Source organism: Limanda limanda, chromosome 1 (genome assembly GCF_963576545.1).
Source record: "Limanda limanda chromosome 1, fLimLim1.1, whole genome shotgun sequence".
NCBI classification, from domain to species: Eukaryota; Metazoa; Chordata; class Actinopteri; order Pleuronectiformes; family Pleuronectidae; genus Limanda; species Limanda limanda.
The window spans coordinates 30,003,194-30,021,482 of NC_083636.1; the positions used below are offsets into that span (position 1 = coordinate 30,003,194).

Consider the following 18,289-nt stretch of genomic DNA (forward strand, 5'->3'; position numbering starts at 1 on the left):
AAACTTCAAAGAAAATTAATCATAATACAATAAACATATAATCTAAGTGTTTTAAGTGTGTAAAAAAAGGTTTGGGGTTAAATGCTTTATTATGAAGGTGGCTTCAGGGGCGCAGCGATCTCAGATAGAGGTTCCGTAAACCGGCTTCCGGTCTCTCCGGCCCTTTTCCTCCGCTAAAAGGTAACGTGGTCGCTTCTGCCGCTAACAGCCGAACATTTAAGTGGGTTTTTCTCGTTTCCATGTCTCTTTTCTCCCGCATGAACCAAAGCTCATCGTTGTGTTGTATGCTACACGTATCTGAATCTGAAGGCAAAGCCCGTCTGAAGTTTTAGAAATGTAGAGAAACTGTAATGAACGCGTCGCCCCGGCCGGGCCTCATCGTGCGGAGCTGTGGAGCTAATGCTAGCATCCTGAACTGTGGGGGAACCACAGCTTAGCGTTTTGTACTTGAAGTGAAAACCCATCAAAACTGTTCATATTCTGTACAACTATCTAAACTGACTTCCTCCTCGCTGGTGGTCGACTCACTACATGTGAATGTGAAACTAGGCTAATACGAGGCTAGCTTCAGTTAAAATGGTGTCACAGCGTTTGAAACCTGTCACTGGTGTAACTTGACTAACACGTGGTTCTGTTGTGTCCAGACTCATCATGTCGGCCCATTTGCAGTGGATGGTCATCAGGAACTGCTCCAGCTTCCTTCTCAAGAGGAACGGACAGACCTACAGCACTGTGAGTGGTCACACATATCTATTCAAATTTACCTAATCTGTTTTAAACGTGATCTCTATCCGTATCCTATTTTGTGTATCAGCCATTAAAACCCCCAAAGTATTCAAATAGCAGTAATAAGGTTAAAAGAAGAGGTTTTTATATTTCAGATTATAAGAAAAAGAGCAAATATTTGCCTGTTTTGGCTACCAGTGTATATAGATAGGACTTTATTGATCCCAAAATAGGGAAATAATTGTGTTACAGCAACCTGTCAAGCGCATTGCACACAGAAGTGGCAATTAAACAGTTACAAAGAATTAAAATAGCTCAACATACAATTTTACAAACATAATCAAAACTGTACATAGTCTCTTGGTAAATGATACACAAAGTACTAGTATACATAGGGAAGTTCTTAAATATAATATAACTAAGAATAAGCCTATAAGCAAGGGACTAAATACAAGCGATGATAAACTATGTATGAGACAGGAATAATCAGAAAGCATTCCTGACTCTTAAAATTATTAAATTAACAATGATACAACTGCTTACATGCGTAGGAAACAAGCTATTATAAAGGCAATGCCCAGTGTATGTGAGTGGTCACATGATAGAAGTTTTCAGGCGTGTTAGTTTGAACAGGGATTAAAAGTGATTCAAAGCCCAAATGCTCATATGGACAGGGATCGCTTTACGCATCAGTATAGATGTAGCCTCAGTATACTGTTGTCTAGTAATTCAATCATTTATTGGGGAATATTCTCACAACTTCACCTTGAAGGCTTTTGTGACAATGTTAAAGCTATGAGAGATCTTTTTAGTTTTATCTGTTGAATTGTTTGTGTCTTAGCACACTATGTATTTTAATAGTGGACACTGAATTCTTGCATATTAACAGCAAAATACTTGAATAATTTAGTAGGAAATCTGACTGACACAAGCTGTTCAGTGGACTAATCTCAATTTGACCTATTTATGTAACAGGAGCCCAACAACCTGAAGTCCAGGAACTCTTTCCGCTTCAATGGTTTGGTGCACAAGAAGACTGTTGGTGTTCAGCCAGCGGCCGATGGGAAAGGTGTCGTCGTCGTGCTGAAGAAGCGCAGAGGTAATTTCTTGATGGATGGGTTTTTGTAGAGAGCAAATTTTTAAAACATGACACAATGAAATGTTAACCTGTTCAGCCTGAATGTGGCCCTTGACTGAAAAGAAGCAAAGATTTTTTTTCTTAACTTTGTTCTTGAATGACTGTTTCCAGCCAAGTGATTCAAATTAGACTTCTTTAAGTGTGTTGGTCACAATCAAGAGTTTCATGCCTTTTTAATAGATTTACCTCTTCACTCACTCATATCTGGAATACTCTTAACACTAGATATTTTTGGATCATTATTTACCCTGAGATTACATTTGAACTCCTGTCCTCTTGTTGTACAGGCCAGCACAAACCTGCCGGTTCTTACGAGAAGATCACCATCAACAAGAACTCCCGTGCCACCCTCAACAGCCTGAGGCACATCATTCGCAAGAACAACTACAGGAAGGACCTGCGCATGGTGAGTTTTGTAAAGTTTAACGAGAAAATGTCAGATTTAGTCACCACATTGCGTTTGTGTGGTTTTAAGTTTGTCCTCCATTTGAAGGTGGTATTTAAAACTTTCAACAACCTATGTTGTGATTTGTTTCCCCAGGCTGCCCTGCGTCGTGCCAGCGCCATTCTGAAGAGCCAGAAGCCCGTTGTGGTCAAGAAGAAGCGTACCAGGGCTACCAAGACCGCATAAATGAATACACATGACAAATAAAAAAACTTTTTGTTTGGAAAAAACTACATTGTCCTGAGTCTTAGTTTATCCCACATAATTATTGCAGTGTCATACAGAGCTATTGGTACTTGTGGAAGTATGGAAATGAGCAGACGTCCCAGTAGGGTCAGCGATGGTCTTCTGGATACAGGGGCTTGGAAGACTCCTATCTCCAAGTCTAATGACATATCTTGGCATGTTAAAGAAAGTGGGGAAATAAAAGTTCCTGGGTCCACATGTTTATCCTAATTGCTCACAAATCTTAGTTGAATCTTCCATTTATGCAATTTGATGGAAATTACTTCAGTAATGTTTGAATCTGAAAGACATAGAAACAACGAAGATGTTTTATTTGATCAGTTCAAGCCTGAAAACATGATTCCTACAGCAGTTTCTGTTGTGTTGAATCCCATTAATCTTTTATTCACTTGTTTTTGCACTAAACAAATTTTTTTTTTCTGTTATGAATAGAAATGGTTCAGTAACCAGGTCAACTTCTTCAACCTGTTCAGAGTAGTTCAGATTTGCATAATTATTCAGGCAATCAGTACAGCAATGCAGTTTATAGTAGATCAGGTATTGTCAAGTTATTTTTATATAAATGACCTGAGAAGACCTTGTGTTGTTCCCCTCTGCTGAGCTTGGTGCCCTGATGTACCAGTGATGATGAACAGACTACAGCATGGGACAGAAAGGAGCCGCAGCTAATTCAAATAACACCCGGGTGTCTGGATGATGCTTCCATTTTAGTCCATGTCAGGGCCAGAGTCATTCTGTGTTTCTGGGCATTTCAAATATATATTCTTTAAGAACTGTACACCCAGATAGAAAAAGGATAAAGCATTACATTGTCAGCTGACGCATATTCAGGCCTCTCGCTGCAGTCACTGTGCCCACTGGTGCAGAAACATTGGATGGATTTTAAAGCACAGCCCACTGGCAGCTTTCCACTCGTGGCTTTGGAAAGAAAGAACAAACTGCAGTCACCTCCCCTTGTGTTTAAGCTGATAACGTGTGCTACACCGAGTGTGGTACATCGCAGGGTGAGGCATTGTCTGTGAAGATGAGATAGGAGGAGCGGTGTGCTGCGGACGCTATGCGAGGACTGAGGCTGGTGTTTGTGTTGCTGCCGCTGGCCCTGCTGGTCCTGGACGCTCAGAGCTTTGAGCTGCAGGACACCATCCACTCGCTGATAGAGGAGAACATCCACCTCCATGATCAGCTGGAGAACCTCACCCAGGCCCTCAGGGAACTCAAGCGCATGCTCTGGCATCACCCAAATGGTACTTTTAGACAGGAGGTGGGAGCCGGGGTTCATGGGGAACTCTTTATGAACAGTAATATTGTTTATGGTATGTTGATACTGTCTTCTCGTGGGACTCAGTACATTCATTAAATGAGCAACTGAAAATATAAGGTTATATAATAATTTCACTCTTAGTTATATACATTATAAGCAGCTTATTCAAAAACTGAACCTTAAAAAAAACTGTAGCATGGAAATGTTTCTGCATAATCATGAAAATAATTTCAAAAAATCTTTAAAATCTTTTCACTTCATGTTTCTGTTTTCAGTTCTTGATTTTAACTTTTTTATTCTTCCATACAGTCGCCTCATTTTATAGAATGCTACTCTGTGTTCACTACACATTATGTGCGTCCAAATAAACCCTTTGAACCAGATTGAATAACTTTTACTACATAGATTAAACCTGAGGACATAATGTATTTGTATAACTTGCTTTTAATTGATTCTGCTTTATAAAACCCATGTAAAGTATTACTGATCATTGTTAAAAGTTCAATATAAATCAACGTGTTATTATTAATACATTGCATCATTGCATACATCCATCTGCAAACAATTTATTATTATTCAAATCTTTTATTTTTTTATTTTAAAGTGTATATTGTGCACATTAAAGACAGTGAAGTACTAAAGTTTAAGCACAAACCTCCACCATCATCGCAGGCTTAGCATGCAAATACATTTAGACGCTCTGGTCTCCTTAAAAATTACAAAGGTGGCAAAATGTTGCATGGGGCCTAGTAAGGGGGGGGTGGGTCTGACTATGGTGTTGTTCCCGGCTCCTGTACACAGATGATGATAGAAATTCCGGGGGGTTCTCACAAGATTGTTATTGCTGTGGACTTACGTAACCCACCGTCCTCGTGGGACCAGACGATCTCTCTGCCTCCCCTTGTGCGACGCCTCTGCAGCTGGGCTTAAAGTGTTTGGTCCCCAAGGTCAAAAAAGCTTTTTATCTTTCATTGTAGTCATTCCCCTTACTTTCATTTCCTGTTGGTGTCCAGTCTGTTTCCTCCTTAATCCTCTCTTTGCTGCTTTTTATTTGTTCACATTCTCCTCAAATACTGAGGATTCACTAAGCTGAGGAATGCCCTACCCACGCAGGATTCTGGTCCTTTATTTGACATTGCTTCCGTCTGCCATGTGACCACAACATCAGTTTTCTGTGTGTTTTCCTGAAGACGCAGATCATCACGAACCCCACCAGCCTCACGACGAGGACGCTCAGCACATGTGGGACGAGTGGTCTCAACACGGTGAGAAACAGTTCACTGGATTCGCCGAGGACTGACACCAGTTGAGAAAAGCTTCCAGCAGATTAACAGCATCGAGTGCACAAGTTGTGGCAGAGGCCACACCATTAGTTGGCATTGATTTCATGAGGATGGGGGGGCTGCAGTTTGACTCAACGGGTCATGTTAGGACCAGAGGGATAATGAAATGATTTGCTAATCAGCTTGGGCCTGATGAGGCTTCAAGAAGAGACATGCTCTCCCCCCCCATCCTCTCTCTCTCTCTCTCTCTCTCTCTCTCTCTCTCTCTCTCTCTCTCTCTCTCTCTCTCTCTCTCTCTCTCTCTCTCTCTCTCTCTCTCTCTCTCTCTCTCTCTCTCTCTCTCTCTCTCTCTCTCTCTCTCTCTCTCTCTCTCTCTCTCTCTCTCTCTCTCTCTCTCTCTCTCCCTCCAGGTACTGTGACTCCAGAGCTTCAAGATCCATTCTTCCTCTTCATCTTCTTCGTCTTCTTCTTCTTCCTCCTAGTACTATTGTTATCATTAAGTGATGCTGCTATCATTAATAGCACTATTACATCTATAAATATCACTGTTATTATTGTGCTTAAAACAACCAGCCTAACTATTATGACAATTACCCCAACTCTTTCTGCCCCCCAAACCCCCCTCTCTCTTCTCTCCTTTCCACCTCACTATGTAAAAGGCCTTGAGAAAATTAAAAGTTATATTTGAATTGAATGTTTGTTGCTCATTGAATAGTAAAGGTAAAGCCCCGTATGAGCTGATGTGACTGTTTCTCTCCCTCTCAGGCGTCAGTGCAGAAACCCATCTCCTGCTGGAACACGTCTTTTGTGGACACGACCTGCACGGCTCAGCGTCTCCGTCCCTCCACGAGGAGACGACCCTCCTGCTGCTGACATTATACTGTCTCGCCCTGCTGCTGCTGAGCTGTGTGTAGTCCGCCTGAGCCCGGTGTCGCTCCTCTTGGCCCAGTGGGTTGAAGAGCAGAACTACAGCGGGGTCTTACGCTGGGGAACAATAGTCTGTATGGGTGTGGGAAGAAAAGGAAAAGAAGGGGAAGAGGGGAAAAAAAGAGGGGAAGAAGAGGGAAAGAAACGAGAGGAAAAAGAGAAGAAATGGAAAGAACAGGGAATTAAAACTGATCCTGGTGCCTGTCAGATGTTGTAGGATGCATTTGTTATTGTATTAATTAGAGTAACATGACCAAAATGACACTTTGCTGGAGAATGGCATAAGCAGCTGTGGCTCCAAGGGTTGCTGGATCAATTCCCATCAGCAACATGTGTCTATTTACTCAAACTGTTACCTAGTATTATGAATCTCTTAAATTTCACTTAGATACTTTATATTGGTCAAATGTTCAAACAGTGGATTTGTACTGCTTGTAATGCTTGTAATACGTGTAATGCTTGCATAGAGCAATGGGAAAAATAAACAAGATAATGCTGTAGAAAAAGTGTATACATTTATTATAAAAAATACTGGATATCTTGACAAAGAGAACCATAAACAACAGTAACAACGAATGAATGAATGAAATAAACAAAACAACCAACAGACAAGAGTGAAAAATTACCTCTTTGTTGGAGGTAATAAAAAACAATAGAAATACAAAGAATGGAAAAATCCTCATGTATTGGCCAATAAACCTACAAATAACTAAAACCACCAAGCATTAGAGGATAAAAAATACTGAACTATTAGAACGACTCTTTCTTTTAAAACTATATACATACATTATTTACACTATTTACAGTATGAAATAATGTCTTTGCTGCCCCCTTCCTCCGCATGTCCTCCAGCCAATGGTCATGTGGCATGTCAGTGTTAAAAGGACAGTATATATAGCCATAATATTGACGATGACCACTTTCCTGATCCCGGGGCTGGTGACACTGACCGCATTTGTTTTTGTCTGTTGTCCGAATGTACCGTCTTCGGGCAGGAGTTGGGATGGGGAGGGGCCAGCAGGGGCAATCAACCTGCATGCAGGGACTTTTGGGGGCAAAAAAACAAATGGGCCACTGAAAGGGATGGGTGGGCTGACAACCGGCATAGGGGCAGAGCTATGTGGACGTGTCTGCTCTGTGACCAACAGCCTCAGAGAAGGCAATCCTGGGCAGACAGCCTTTGGAGGGTGAGGGTGTACTATTCTTGTGGCTCCTGTGTCTCTCCAACATGTGCAGTCACATCCCACTGCTCCACCCCCACAGCTTGGCCCCCAACAACGATACCACTTGCCACAGACTACAGCAAGAAAAGCAGTGGACAAGAGGAAGTCTGCTCTTCCACCCGAACACCCTCATCCTCCAAAGGCTGTCTGCCCAGGATTCAGCTGATAAAACCTCAGTGTTGCATCACGTCAGATAGAATGTTTAAAGTATTTATTTATTGTTTACAGGGAAAAGTAAGAGGAAGAGGAGCCCAAGGAGATCTTCATCTAAGACTGTCAATGGGGTCTTTCCAGGAGGGTCTCCCCACTTTGCTCCTTCATGCAGAAATTCACATTACAAGTCAGAAGGAGTAGTTTGAGCCTCCTCCCTTCACAGCACATCTGCAGCTGTGCTCCTCTCCACTGACTCTTGCTCTTTGTTTAGATTTGACTCCACTTTTATACAATCTTACCTTGTGACTGTCTATGAATCTCAGTCAATCTTGGTTGTTTTTTAAAGTTATTTATATTTTACAATTGATCTTTTTTATAATATTTACCTCAAAGATTGTACATATCATGTTTTTCATCTATATTGGTGTTGTTCTACTTATTATGATTGTAAAGCACTTTGTCTCCACTCATGTTGTTTTTTTTAATATCTGCACGTATAAATAATCAAATTAAATGATTCCTCTAATAACGTCCTGGTCTGAGTTGTGATCTAAAGCTATTGTAACAAGTTCGATTTGAAATACTTGATAGCATTCAGTTTAGTTTTACACAATCATGTATGAGTCTTTGTGAAAGTTACGCTCTCCCGGAGTCCTCCAAGCTTGGTTTTATATCAGAGCTTCATCCTATGGCTGAGACAATCACAGTTTCATTGTAACTCCATGGAAGGCAGAAAAAGACAGATTTGCTTTGTATTGTGTAGGAATAGGTGTAACATCCTTTTCTTTTTCTTTCTTTTAAACCTCTCACGCTTTTTTTCACAAAGTAGATTGAGCCATAACGACTTGCTGTGAGAGAGCACTGTGAACCTGCTCGTTCATAAACCACTGTCGCACAGATACTCACAGTCCATCACAGACGTAGATACAGATGCGGGGGAGCATATAAATGACAATGTCGCCGTTCACAAAGCTGCATGATTAATCCTACTTCAGAACTGGACTTTCCTGTGTGCAGCTCGACTCTGAGCAAACCGACTTTGTCACTAATTACTTGTGTGTTTCCAGTTGCAGTAAACGCACACTGGAGAAAGCAGCTCACATTTTTATTTTCTCACGTGTGTAATCATTAGTGTGGCTGCAGTTGAGTTGTGCTTGAGGTTACAGGGCATAAATACCAAGGCCACCTCCGTGCATTGATTCCTAACCCTGTGTATTCATCCTGTGGTAGAGTATGGTTAGTCATCAGTCAGTCTAACTCATGGTGAAGTGAAGGACAACACTAACAGGAAACTTCTCCTACTCTGAAGTGATTACAGACCTCAGTGTTTGTTCACTGCAGGTGTTTTACCTACAGAGCAGCTTAGAGCTCCGCAAGGACTGCATGTGTAGAGTGTTTAGAGCGTGAACTGTCCTGACTAATGACTCCTTTTAATTGATTTCTATTTAATTTTAGCTTTCGTGTGCTGATGATTATAGTAAAGTCCTTTTATTCATAGTTTTCATCTGAGTAAACCACAAGTTTATTTTATTTTACCCCTCAGATATGCTGATTTGTGTTCTGTCGGAGCTTCTTCCAATTTAAATGTCTCAGCATTAAACATCTACAGAATTAAAACTTCCACTTCTCTTTTGGTTTTGTCTGTTTTACAACCATGAATAAAAAACACTTCATTATCATAGCTGTGTTGTGATTATATTGAGTTTATGTTTTGAATGTGTGAGATTAATCTTGTGAAAATATTTAATATTGTGTGTGTAACAGTTATTTGTAATATAATGTAGTATGTTTTTATATTATGTTTATGTTTTTTACAAATACATATGGAATATTTATATATACATATTTATATAGTGTACCTCGATCATTAATTGACTACTACTTACGACAGTAAAAGTATTGATAGGTGTTATAATACATATATAATATGTGATGCTGTTTGAAAAAAAACAGCTTGGTGTATTTTTTTGAAATACGCAAGGTGACGCAATTAGCGCGTCACCGGGACTATAAATTGGCGTTTAGCATAATTTGGGTCATATCACCTGTGGAGCTCGTGTTAACCAGTTTGTTAACATGGACACTTACAATGAGCTGGACCTGAGCAGGCTGATCTTTGGATACCTTGTCGACCCGACTCCTCCTCAGGCCAACCCGATGGACGACTGGTTTAACCCCCTGGAGGAGACCCCTGCTCAATACCTCCCCCTGGACGAGACCCCTGCTCAATACCTCCCCCTGGAGGGGACAGGCCTCACCCTGGAGCAGCTGCTGGAGGATCTCTGCGCTGACCTGGTCGCTCCAGTGATTTGCCCGCAGCAGCTGCTGGAAGATCTCCTCTGTGACCTGGTCGCTCCACGGATGTACCCGCAGCAGAGCCTCCTGCAGCCCGGCCCCGTGCACTGCCAGACACAGGTAAGGTCCTAACTGCAGGCTAGAGATAGATTCACAAGAACTGGATCAACACCCGTGTCCGAAAGACACTTTAACACAGGGTGTCACGATAGCAAAAATTCAGTAGTCGGTGCCAATACCAGTAAAATAACACGATTCTAGATTTTCTAATATTCCAAAAGTGCATTATTTGATGTCATTTACGGTAGTTTAATGTGCTTGCGCATATTCTGAGGGTTATACAGTAGTTGCGGACGCATGCGAGTGACGCGTTGTTGTGCGACACGTTATGCATTAAAGCGAGTTTAGCATCGATTTACAGGTAAAATTCTCGTGACACCCCTCGTCCTAACTGCAGGTTAGAGACAGATTCACAAGAACTGGATCAATACCCGGGTCCGAAAGAGACTTGAACACAGAAACGACAGCTCGTAGCAGCCAAACCTGTTAAGAGAGCATATTACTGTGAGTCTAGCTTCTCTTAGGGATGTTTACTTTTGAAGAAGCCTCCTGTGCCCCCCCCCCCCCCCCCCCCCCCAACATCCCCATAGCGGGCTAAAATCCCAAGGGTCGAATATGCTAATGAGATAATACGCTAGCGGGCTATTGTGATAATAAGCTAGCGGTCTAATATGCTAACGATCGAATATGCTAATCGTATAACATGCTAGCGGGCTATTGCGATAATATGCTAGCGGGCTAAAATCCCAACGGTCGAATATGCTAATCGTATAACATGCTAGCTGGCTAATGTGATAGTATGCTAGCGGGCTAAAATGCTAACGATCGAATATGCCTATCGTCTAATATGCTATCGCGCTAATGTGATAATAATATGTTAGCTGGGTAATATGCTAGTGGGCTTTACACAATTTCAAGATGAAAACCTATTTCTGTTTCAAATATTGTTTAAAGGTTGACTATCTTTAAGTTAAATAACCTGTATTCTTTCTATGTGTCATATGTGAAGTTAAGTTTGTACTTGCTATGCAATGCCCGAGTTGAACCTGAGTAATTATGTGTTTTTGTATATATTTTACTTACTTATCTCACGACATGCTTGTCTGCAAACAAATGCCAGTGACCAAAAGGAACGCTTTGTGTTTGTGTTTTAACTGAGGGGAGTCACATTGACAATGTTAAGATGAAATGATTATAATACAAGGGTCTGGTATAAATATGTTTAAGTTGTGTTTTTGACTGATGACACAGAGGATGCAGTTTGTCTGACCTCCTGTTTTTGTGTTTTCACGTCTAGCAAACAGAGAATCTCACCAAACTCCTGGAGGTGAACCTGAAACCTGTTGGAGTATTGTAAGTACACACACACACACACACATTCACACACATAGACACACCTACAAGGCTGTTTTTATCTTCAACCCTACTTTTATCTGTCATCTAATGTGTCTGATTCTGTTTCTGTAGCGATCAAAAGGTGATTTACGGGGCTCCAGGAGACAGAGTTCCTCCTCCAGTGAACGCCCGCCGTACACAGTAAGTCTGGTTCCCAGTCGTCTTATATTTCATTTATTTATATTGACTTGTGCACCAAGGTCCCAGCTAACATGTTAGTTTCTTTCCTCACACTTTTACACAGTGGTAATTCATGCTCTCTGTCTGTTTTGTTCTGTTTCCCCACAGAAAGAGAAAGCGGGTGATAGAAGAGGAAGAGGAGTATGTGAAGAAGCCGCCCAATGCCTTCATGCTGTTTAGGCAGGAGCAGAGGCCCAAAGTTTTGGCCGACCTCAAAAACTCCGGTTGTGCGGCTGTTAACACCATCATTGGACAGATGGTAAGTGTCTTTGAGACTCTGTGTAACACAAACTTCACCTCACCGAGCAGCATCTAAGACAACACTTCTTAAACCTCTGGATCTGTTCATATTGTGTTTGTGCACTTGTCAGCCTGCAGTTGCGTGTGGTTGTGTGTTGCTTCGTGCACAAGTGTTAACTGACATGTTGTGTGTCCACAGTGGAAGGCACTCTCTCAAACGCAGCAGCAGACATATTATGCAGAATCTGACAAGCTGAGAGAGACCCACAGCCAGCTCTACCCTGGCTGGTCGTCGAGGGACAATTATGTAAGTTCACTGCTCCCATACAACTCATACATGTTCATGTTGTTACTCTACATGATGCAACACTGATGTTTTATCAGCTGACGTCAGATAGAATGTTTAAAGTATTTATTTTTTGTTTACAGGGAAAAAAGAGGAAGAGGAGCCCGAGGAGGTCCCGGGCTGTGAGGCCATGAGGGGCAGCCTGATGTGTCTGGCTCAGGAATACCCACTGGTGAAGTTCTGCAGCGTCCGCAGCTCGGCCATCAGCACCAGCGCACTGTTCAGAGACAGCGCTCTGCCCGCTCTGCTTGTATACAAAGGAGGAGACCTGATTGGCAACTTTGTGCAGCTCACAGACCAGCTCGGGGAAGATTTCTTTGCTGTGGACGTGGAGGCCCTGTTGCAGGAGTACGGCCTGCTGCCTGACAAGCCCCAGGTGGTCGCCAAGACGGTTCGCAATGGAGCCATCATGCAGACCATTGGGAGTGATGAGGACTCTGACCTTGATATAGACTAGAGCCACGCTATCTTAAATATGTTGTATGCTTGACATAGCATAAAGGTTATTATGAACAAACGAAGCGGAGACTTTGAGAACAAGGTCGTAATATTAAGAGAGTAAAATTGTAACTTAATGAGAATATATATATATGTTGAGAAAAAGTGTATATTTTTTTAGGAATCAATAAGCAAAGAGAATCAATGCTTTAAAAATGTAGATATTGGTTTGAACTGATCTGTGAATACAATAAATGGTAAACTCAGGCAGTTCAGTGTGTTACTTTTTTTGTTCGCTCATATGTTGTTGAATTAACTGACCACTCATTGTGGATATAATTGTTTGGCCACATGGGGGCAGCAGGAGAAGCTATGACAATAATCTCAAATCATGAAGTTTGTATAGTGGATGTGCAAGAGAACAGTAAATTATGGATATTTACGCAGACACATGCTGAAAATTGACAGTTGTGTTGAAACACCATCAGGAAGAAATGGTGCTCTGACCTTTCACATGACACATTGATTGCAGTTGCTTTAGTTTTATTATTCAAGCATTATTTCACAACTCTGATAATGAAGATGCAACAGTCACTGAGTCCAAAGACTTTACACTTTATTATTCTTAGTATTTGAAATGTTACAGCACATATAAAAGTTATAAAATGAACTTAAAGTCAGAGGATTGTTGAATGTTTCATATTCGACAGAGTGACACAGATGATACAAAGTGGATGCACATGGATCAAAAACAGGGAAGTGTGTTTTAAAGGACCAGTGTGAAAGAATTTAGGGGGATCTAAGAATAAATTATAAGGTTTTTTCTTGTGCAAGATCACTTGAAACTAAGAATATGTCCACATAAAGAGAGAGTCCTCTTGTGTTGTACCACCACATTCTACAGTAGCCCAGAGAGGACAAGTCAAACACTGGCTCAAGCGTTTTGAAGGGGGGATTAGAGGTGTACTCAGGTGGTTGCAATCTGGAACCCCTCCACTAGAGGCCACTAGATCCTACACACAGGTTCCTTAACACAACAAATAAATAGTTGACAGTCAGAGCTCAAACAAAATATTTAACCTACATATGCAGCATTCACACCGTGCTTAACAACAGGTCCTTGATAATAATAATGGCTATTGTTACTATCATTAAATAGATATCATATTTACCATGGAATGATTAACGCCCACACGACCATGATTTCTGTGCATTTACTCTTCACTCTGCTTCAGTGTTTCTAGGATGTTGCTGTGTGAAGAGTAAATGACAAATCTGGCTCAGTCCCTTATCACATGGGGTTTGCATAAATATGTATGAATGACGTATTGTCCATGCAGACTGCAGGTACACTATTCCCAAGCATACAACATATTTAAGATAGCGTGGCTCTAGTCTATATCAAGGTCAGAGTCCTCATCACTCCCAATGGTCTGTATGATGGCTCCATTGCGAACCGTCTTGGCGACCACCTGGGGCTTGTCAGGCAGCAGGCCGTACTCCTGCAACAGGGCCTCCACGTCCACAGCAAAGAAATCTTCCCCGAGCTGGTCTGTGAGCCGCACAAAGTTGCCGATCAGGTCTCCTCCTTTGTATACAAGCAGAGCGGGCAGAGCGCTGTCTCTGAACAGTGCGCTGGTGCTGATGGCCGAGCTGCGGACGCTGCAGAACTTCACCAGTGGGTATTCCTGAGCCAGACACATCAGGCTGCCCCTCATGGCCTCACAGCCCGGGACCTCCGGCTCGTAGATGTGGATCATGACCAGCGTGCTTTTATCCTCTTCGTCTAAAGCTTCCAGGAAGTCCTCGCCGCAGACGAGCTCCTGGACCTGCTCGAAGCGTTTACCACGGCAGAGCTGGCGCCGCATCTCTTCAATGCGCTGCATACGGTAATGCTGGAGGAAATCTTCATCATCTTCACCTTCCTGGAGCATATTGTACTCCTGCATTGTCATCTGTAGAGTAGAAAAAGATTAGAGATTAGTTCAAATAATTGTTTCACATTTCATGAGAAATTCTTGTTGGCAAGAGTTTAACAGAGACATCTGGGACAATGCAACCAGTCTGGTTCGGTCCAAAAGTAACAACTTGACACTATCAACAAGCATTTCTTTTTACATGTTTCTATCTCTTCCCCATCCTACTTACTTTGCCTTTAATTTTTTCCTGCAGCTCTTTCTGTTTGTCGCTGTCCTTTTCCATGTCAAGGTCAGAGCGGCAGGTCAGCGACAGTTTCTTGATCAGTCTCTCCATCTCCTTCTTCTGCTCTTGTTTCTGCTCCACCTCCAGCTGCTTGTATTTCCTCCAGTCATTGATCACGCCCTTCGGTCCTGAGAAGGAAGAGCCGGTGTCACTGTCATCATACTAACTACTGTAAACATGAACCATATTCTAAATTAATATGATTTCCATATAAATGCATGATCAGAATTGATGATAGCATTAGTATAGATTTTGTTGACATTTCAGATATTATATGAAGCATAGTATTTTTTGTCTGTTTTAAATCACTGTAACCTGCATATATTTATTGGACAAAACCTTAAAAAAAATTCTAAATACTAAAGGGCACTTAACTAACAACAAAATAATCATTAGTTTCAGCTCTGGTCTGTATTTGTAACAGCTGATACCTGTGTTAACAGCACTTCCATCAGCGCTGTAGTCGATCTCTGGCTCAGCCACGTTAGCGTCCCTGATGGTCTTCTTCGACCCTTCCTCTTCCTCGTTGTCACTGCCCTCATCCTCACTGCTGCTGTAGTAGTACTGCAGCTTCTCTCCAAGGATCTTATCGTCCAGAGTCGTCATGGCAGCAGCTCACCTAAGTAAAAGAGTTAACTTAAGTGTGTAACAGGACAGTGATAAAAGTCTCTGAAACAATTGTGACTGCTTTCATATATAATGGTATTATTAAGTTAATTTTTATTCTAATTATCAACATGACTGAAAACTAATCCCTCCATCTTTGAACTACCTGCAAAGGAAAGCGTGAGTATTGAGCAAAATTAATAATGTGAACTAATCTCAGGCATTTTACCCTGGAAACAAAGCAAACTCAGAATTCTTGTGTAATCAGACTATTCTAAAATAGATTAAGTAGTTGATAGTTGAAAGAGAATGATTGGCAACTGTTCAGCAATCCACTGATCATTTGTGTTTATTTATCAAGCAACAATACCTAAAATATGAGGATGTATTACTTATTTTTTCCCCATGTTTGATAGTAAACTAAGTATTTTATGTGTTTGGAACGCTGGGCGCAAAAACAAGGATGTTAAGAACATCAATTTGGGCTGTAGTAAGTTATGATGGACATTGATAATAGAACGCTGGATATGGTAAATAATCAATAGTTGCAGTCCTGACACAGACACAACTACCATTTGCCTTAACAATTGAGTCCATGTTAACTATGTTGCAGACTCTCTACAGATTACCAGCAGTCATATCACATCAATTCAGACTAGAGCACATGAATCAGTGAAGCGTAATAATCCAGCTGACAGCCATCCAAGTTGTCATGGGTCAGAAAGAGCTTATTTCAGAACTAGGACATTCACACTATGCAGAGCTTCGACCTAAGCGTGCCGGTGTAACCTCGAGCATAAAGGGCCTTTAATAGGGCACTGAGCCGTGGATAAACCAGGTCACATGCACAGATGGAGAGACGAGGAAGCAGAATCACCCTTTCACAATCACTCTTACTTTTAAAGCTATCAGGCTTTATCATAACAGATATGTCATACAACTGTGCACAGCGCCTTCGTTTTGTTTGACTGACATCTGGTGACAATGAACAATAATAAACATGCCCCACCTTTGCATGTAAATCCTCAAACACATAAACAGTGGAGACGAGGAGCTGGAGTTAGCAGCTACAGTAATTGCTATGGTTCCTGATGAGACAGCTACTCAACATTAGCAGAAGTGTTACCTGTCACCGTGGTTCCCTCACGTATCTGAACGCGACTGTGCAGAGGATAGAGAGCAATCCAATTATCATCTTATTGAGTAAGACACCGGCAGTGCGAAGGGGAGCTAAGCTAGCGTTAGCCTACACAGCTAGCTAACTCTGCTTCGTTAACTCCAGCTACGGGTTAGCGAGCCGACAGTTGAATACGACTCGGTGAAGATACTCCACACTGCAATAAATGGATGTCGAATATTCGCTGTTTGATCTTACCTGTATCGAATTGCCAACCGATGCTGGTAGTAAATCACCTGCTACCACCGTTCACTCGCTCGGGCTAATGCTAGCTTTAGCCGACGCGAGCCACTCTCCCTGGACAGTGCTGCCTTCACGCCCCACAGAGCTGTCGTAAATATGACACATAAATGCAAAGACAGCCTACGCTTGTCCACGGAGGTGCAACTTCGGCATGATCCCCACTGAAATCCACTTAAGTAACTAGTGACGATATAATCATGTCATATGTTACAGCAGCACATATTTAGCCTCAAATGAGCACACCTGAGCTTCGTCTTATTGTAGCATGAGTAAAAACATTGACTTTACAGAGGGAACGTAAAGGCAACATGCAAATATGGTCTGTCCCATTGACGCAGAACATTTTGCATATTTATACAAATGTCTCTTTTCCTTTTGTCTTTTCCTAATAAAATGACAGGAGTTGAACTTGATTTAAAGCAAAATACTTCTGTCATGATATAATCTGTCATTTTTTTATCTGTAGTTGTTCACATACAGAGAAAACCAGTGGTGTATAAAGTACTTGAAAGCCATACGTGAGTAAAAGTACAGATTTCTTACTTGAAAGTGACTCGTCAGAAAAGGACTTGAGTAAAAGTCTTAGTATATTAAATGCACTTAAAGGGACTCTTACCTTTGTTGCATTTTTACACTTTTTTTGGATAAGGTTAAATTGGTATTAATAAGGTAATGACACTCTAAAATGCAAGACAGACCCACCAGGAGTAAAAACAAACAATTATTTCACTCTCATAATATTTAGTGAAAACTTCAACCAATAAAATTCTTCGGACCGAAGGACCTTATTGGCCGACAGACCTGTCTGTTTGCTGCATGGACATGCAGGTTTTTCCGTCTGCTTCTTGTGGCGCATTCGGGCCCGCGTCATCAACACCGCGTTATATACATTTACATTCACATATATATTTTTCAGTTCAATGGTTATTTGCACCATTTATTGCGCCACAAGAAGCAGACGGAAAACCTGCATGTCCATGCAGCAAACAGACAGGTCTGTCGGCCAATAAGGTCCTTCGGTCCGAAGAATTTTATTGGTTGAAGTTTTCACTAAATATTATGAGAGTGAAATAATTGTTTGTTTTTACTCCTGGTGGGTCTGTCTTGCATTTTAGAGTGTCATTACCTTAATAATACCAATTTAACCTTATCCAAAAAAAGTGTAAAAATGCAACAAAGGTAAGAGTCCCTTTAAGTATCAAAACTATCTGGTGTTGAAGTATCAAAAGAAAAAGTACAAGTACCAAAATTAAAAGGGCTAAGTGCTTTTTATAGTAGGCCTATACACACACAAAACAACCCAAAATTGTTCTCTTCAGGATTTATTTCAACTGACTGAAAAATTATAACAACATATATATAATGTATAATTTTACAAATTTTGAACCCGAGATGCTGAGGTTAAAATAGTCTTGGGCTAGTGCATCTGAACTTCTAGAGACAACAAAGAATCAACACAACAGAATAAACAAGTTGCTCTTGAGTCTACCTAAGAACACTAATAGACCAAAGTATAACCACTAAAAAAGTCTGTAAATATAGCTAAACATGGACCTTTCATCAGTAGCAGGAGTGATACACAATGCCCCTTATGATTACTCAGCAAAGGGAAACTAGGCACACAAAATAAGATAGTTTCTCTTTTGATAACAGCCTGGACAGTGCTAGTACAGAGAAGAAAAAACACTGGACGGTTTTGCTGCCA

The 18,289-nt window shown here is 41.4% G+C and overlaps 2 protein-coding genes and 1 long non-coding RNA gene across 3 annotated transcripts; 2 read left to right on the forward strand and 1 right to left on the reverse strand.

Moving 5' to 3' along the window:
• Positions 1-130: 130 nt before the first annotated feature.
• Positions 131-2,539, forward strand: rpl28 (ribosomal protein L28). Its single transcript, XM_061069458.1, has 5 exons — positions 131-180; positions 645-732; positions 1,702-1,825; positions 2,152-2,270; positions 2,406-2,539. The coding sequence occupies exons 2-5, from the start codon at positions 652-654 to the stop codon at positions 2,493-2,495; spliced, it is 414 nt and encodes a 137-aa protein (XP_060925441.1). The 5' UTR covers positions 131-180; positions 645-651; the 3' UTR covers positions 2,496-2,539.
• Positions 2,540-10,072: 7,533 nt separating this feature from the next.
• LOC132999718 (uncharacterized) lies at positions 10,073-11,568 on the forward strand. The gene is made up of 4 exons (XR_009678163.1): positions 10,073-10,261; positions 11,055-11,110; positions 11,225-11,293; positions 11,441-11,568. It is a non-coding gene; the product is annotated as an uncharacterized LOC132999718 (long non-coding RNA).
• Positions 11,569-12,902: 1,334 nt separating this feature from the next.
• On the reverse strand, positions 12,903-16,625 carry pdcl (phosducin-like). Its single transcript, XM_061069446.1, has 4 exons — positions 16,540-16,625; positions 14,990-15,177; positions 14,505-14,686; positions 12,903-14,311 (listed from the first exon to the last, which is right to left on the reverse strand). Exons 2-4 carry the CDS (start codon positions 15,162-15,164, stop codon positions 13,748-13,750), a joined length of 921 nt encoding a protein of 306 aa, XP_060925429.1. The 5' UTR covers positions 15,165-15,177; positions 16,540-16,625; the 3' UTR covers positions 12,903-13,747.
• Positions 16,626-18,289: the final 1,664 nt, after the last annotated feature.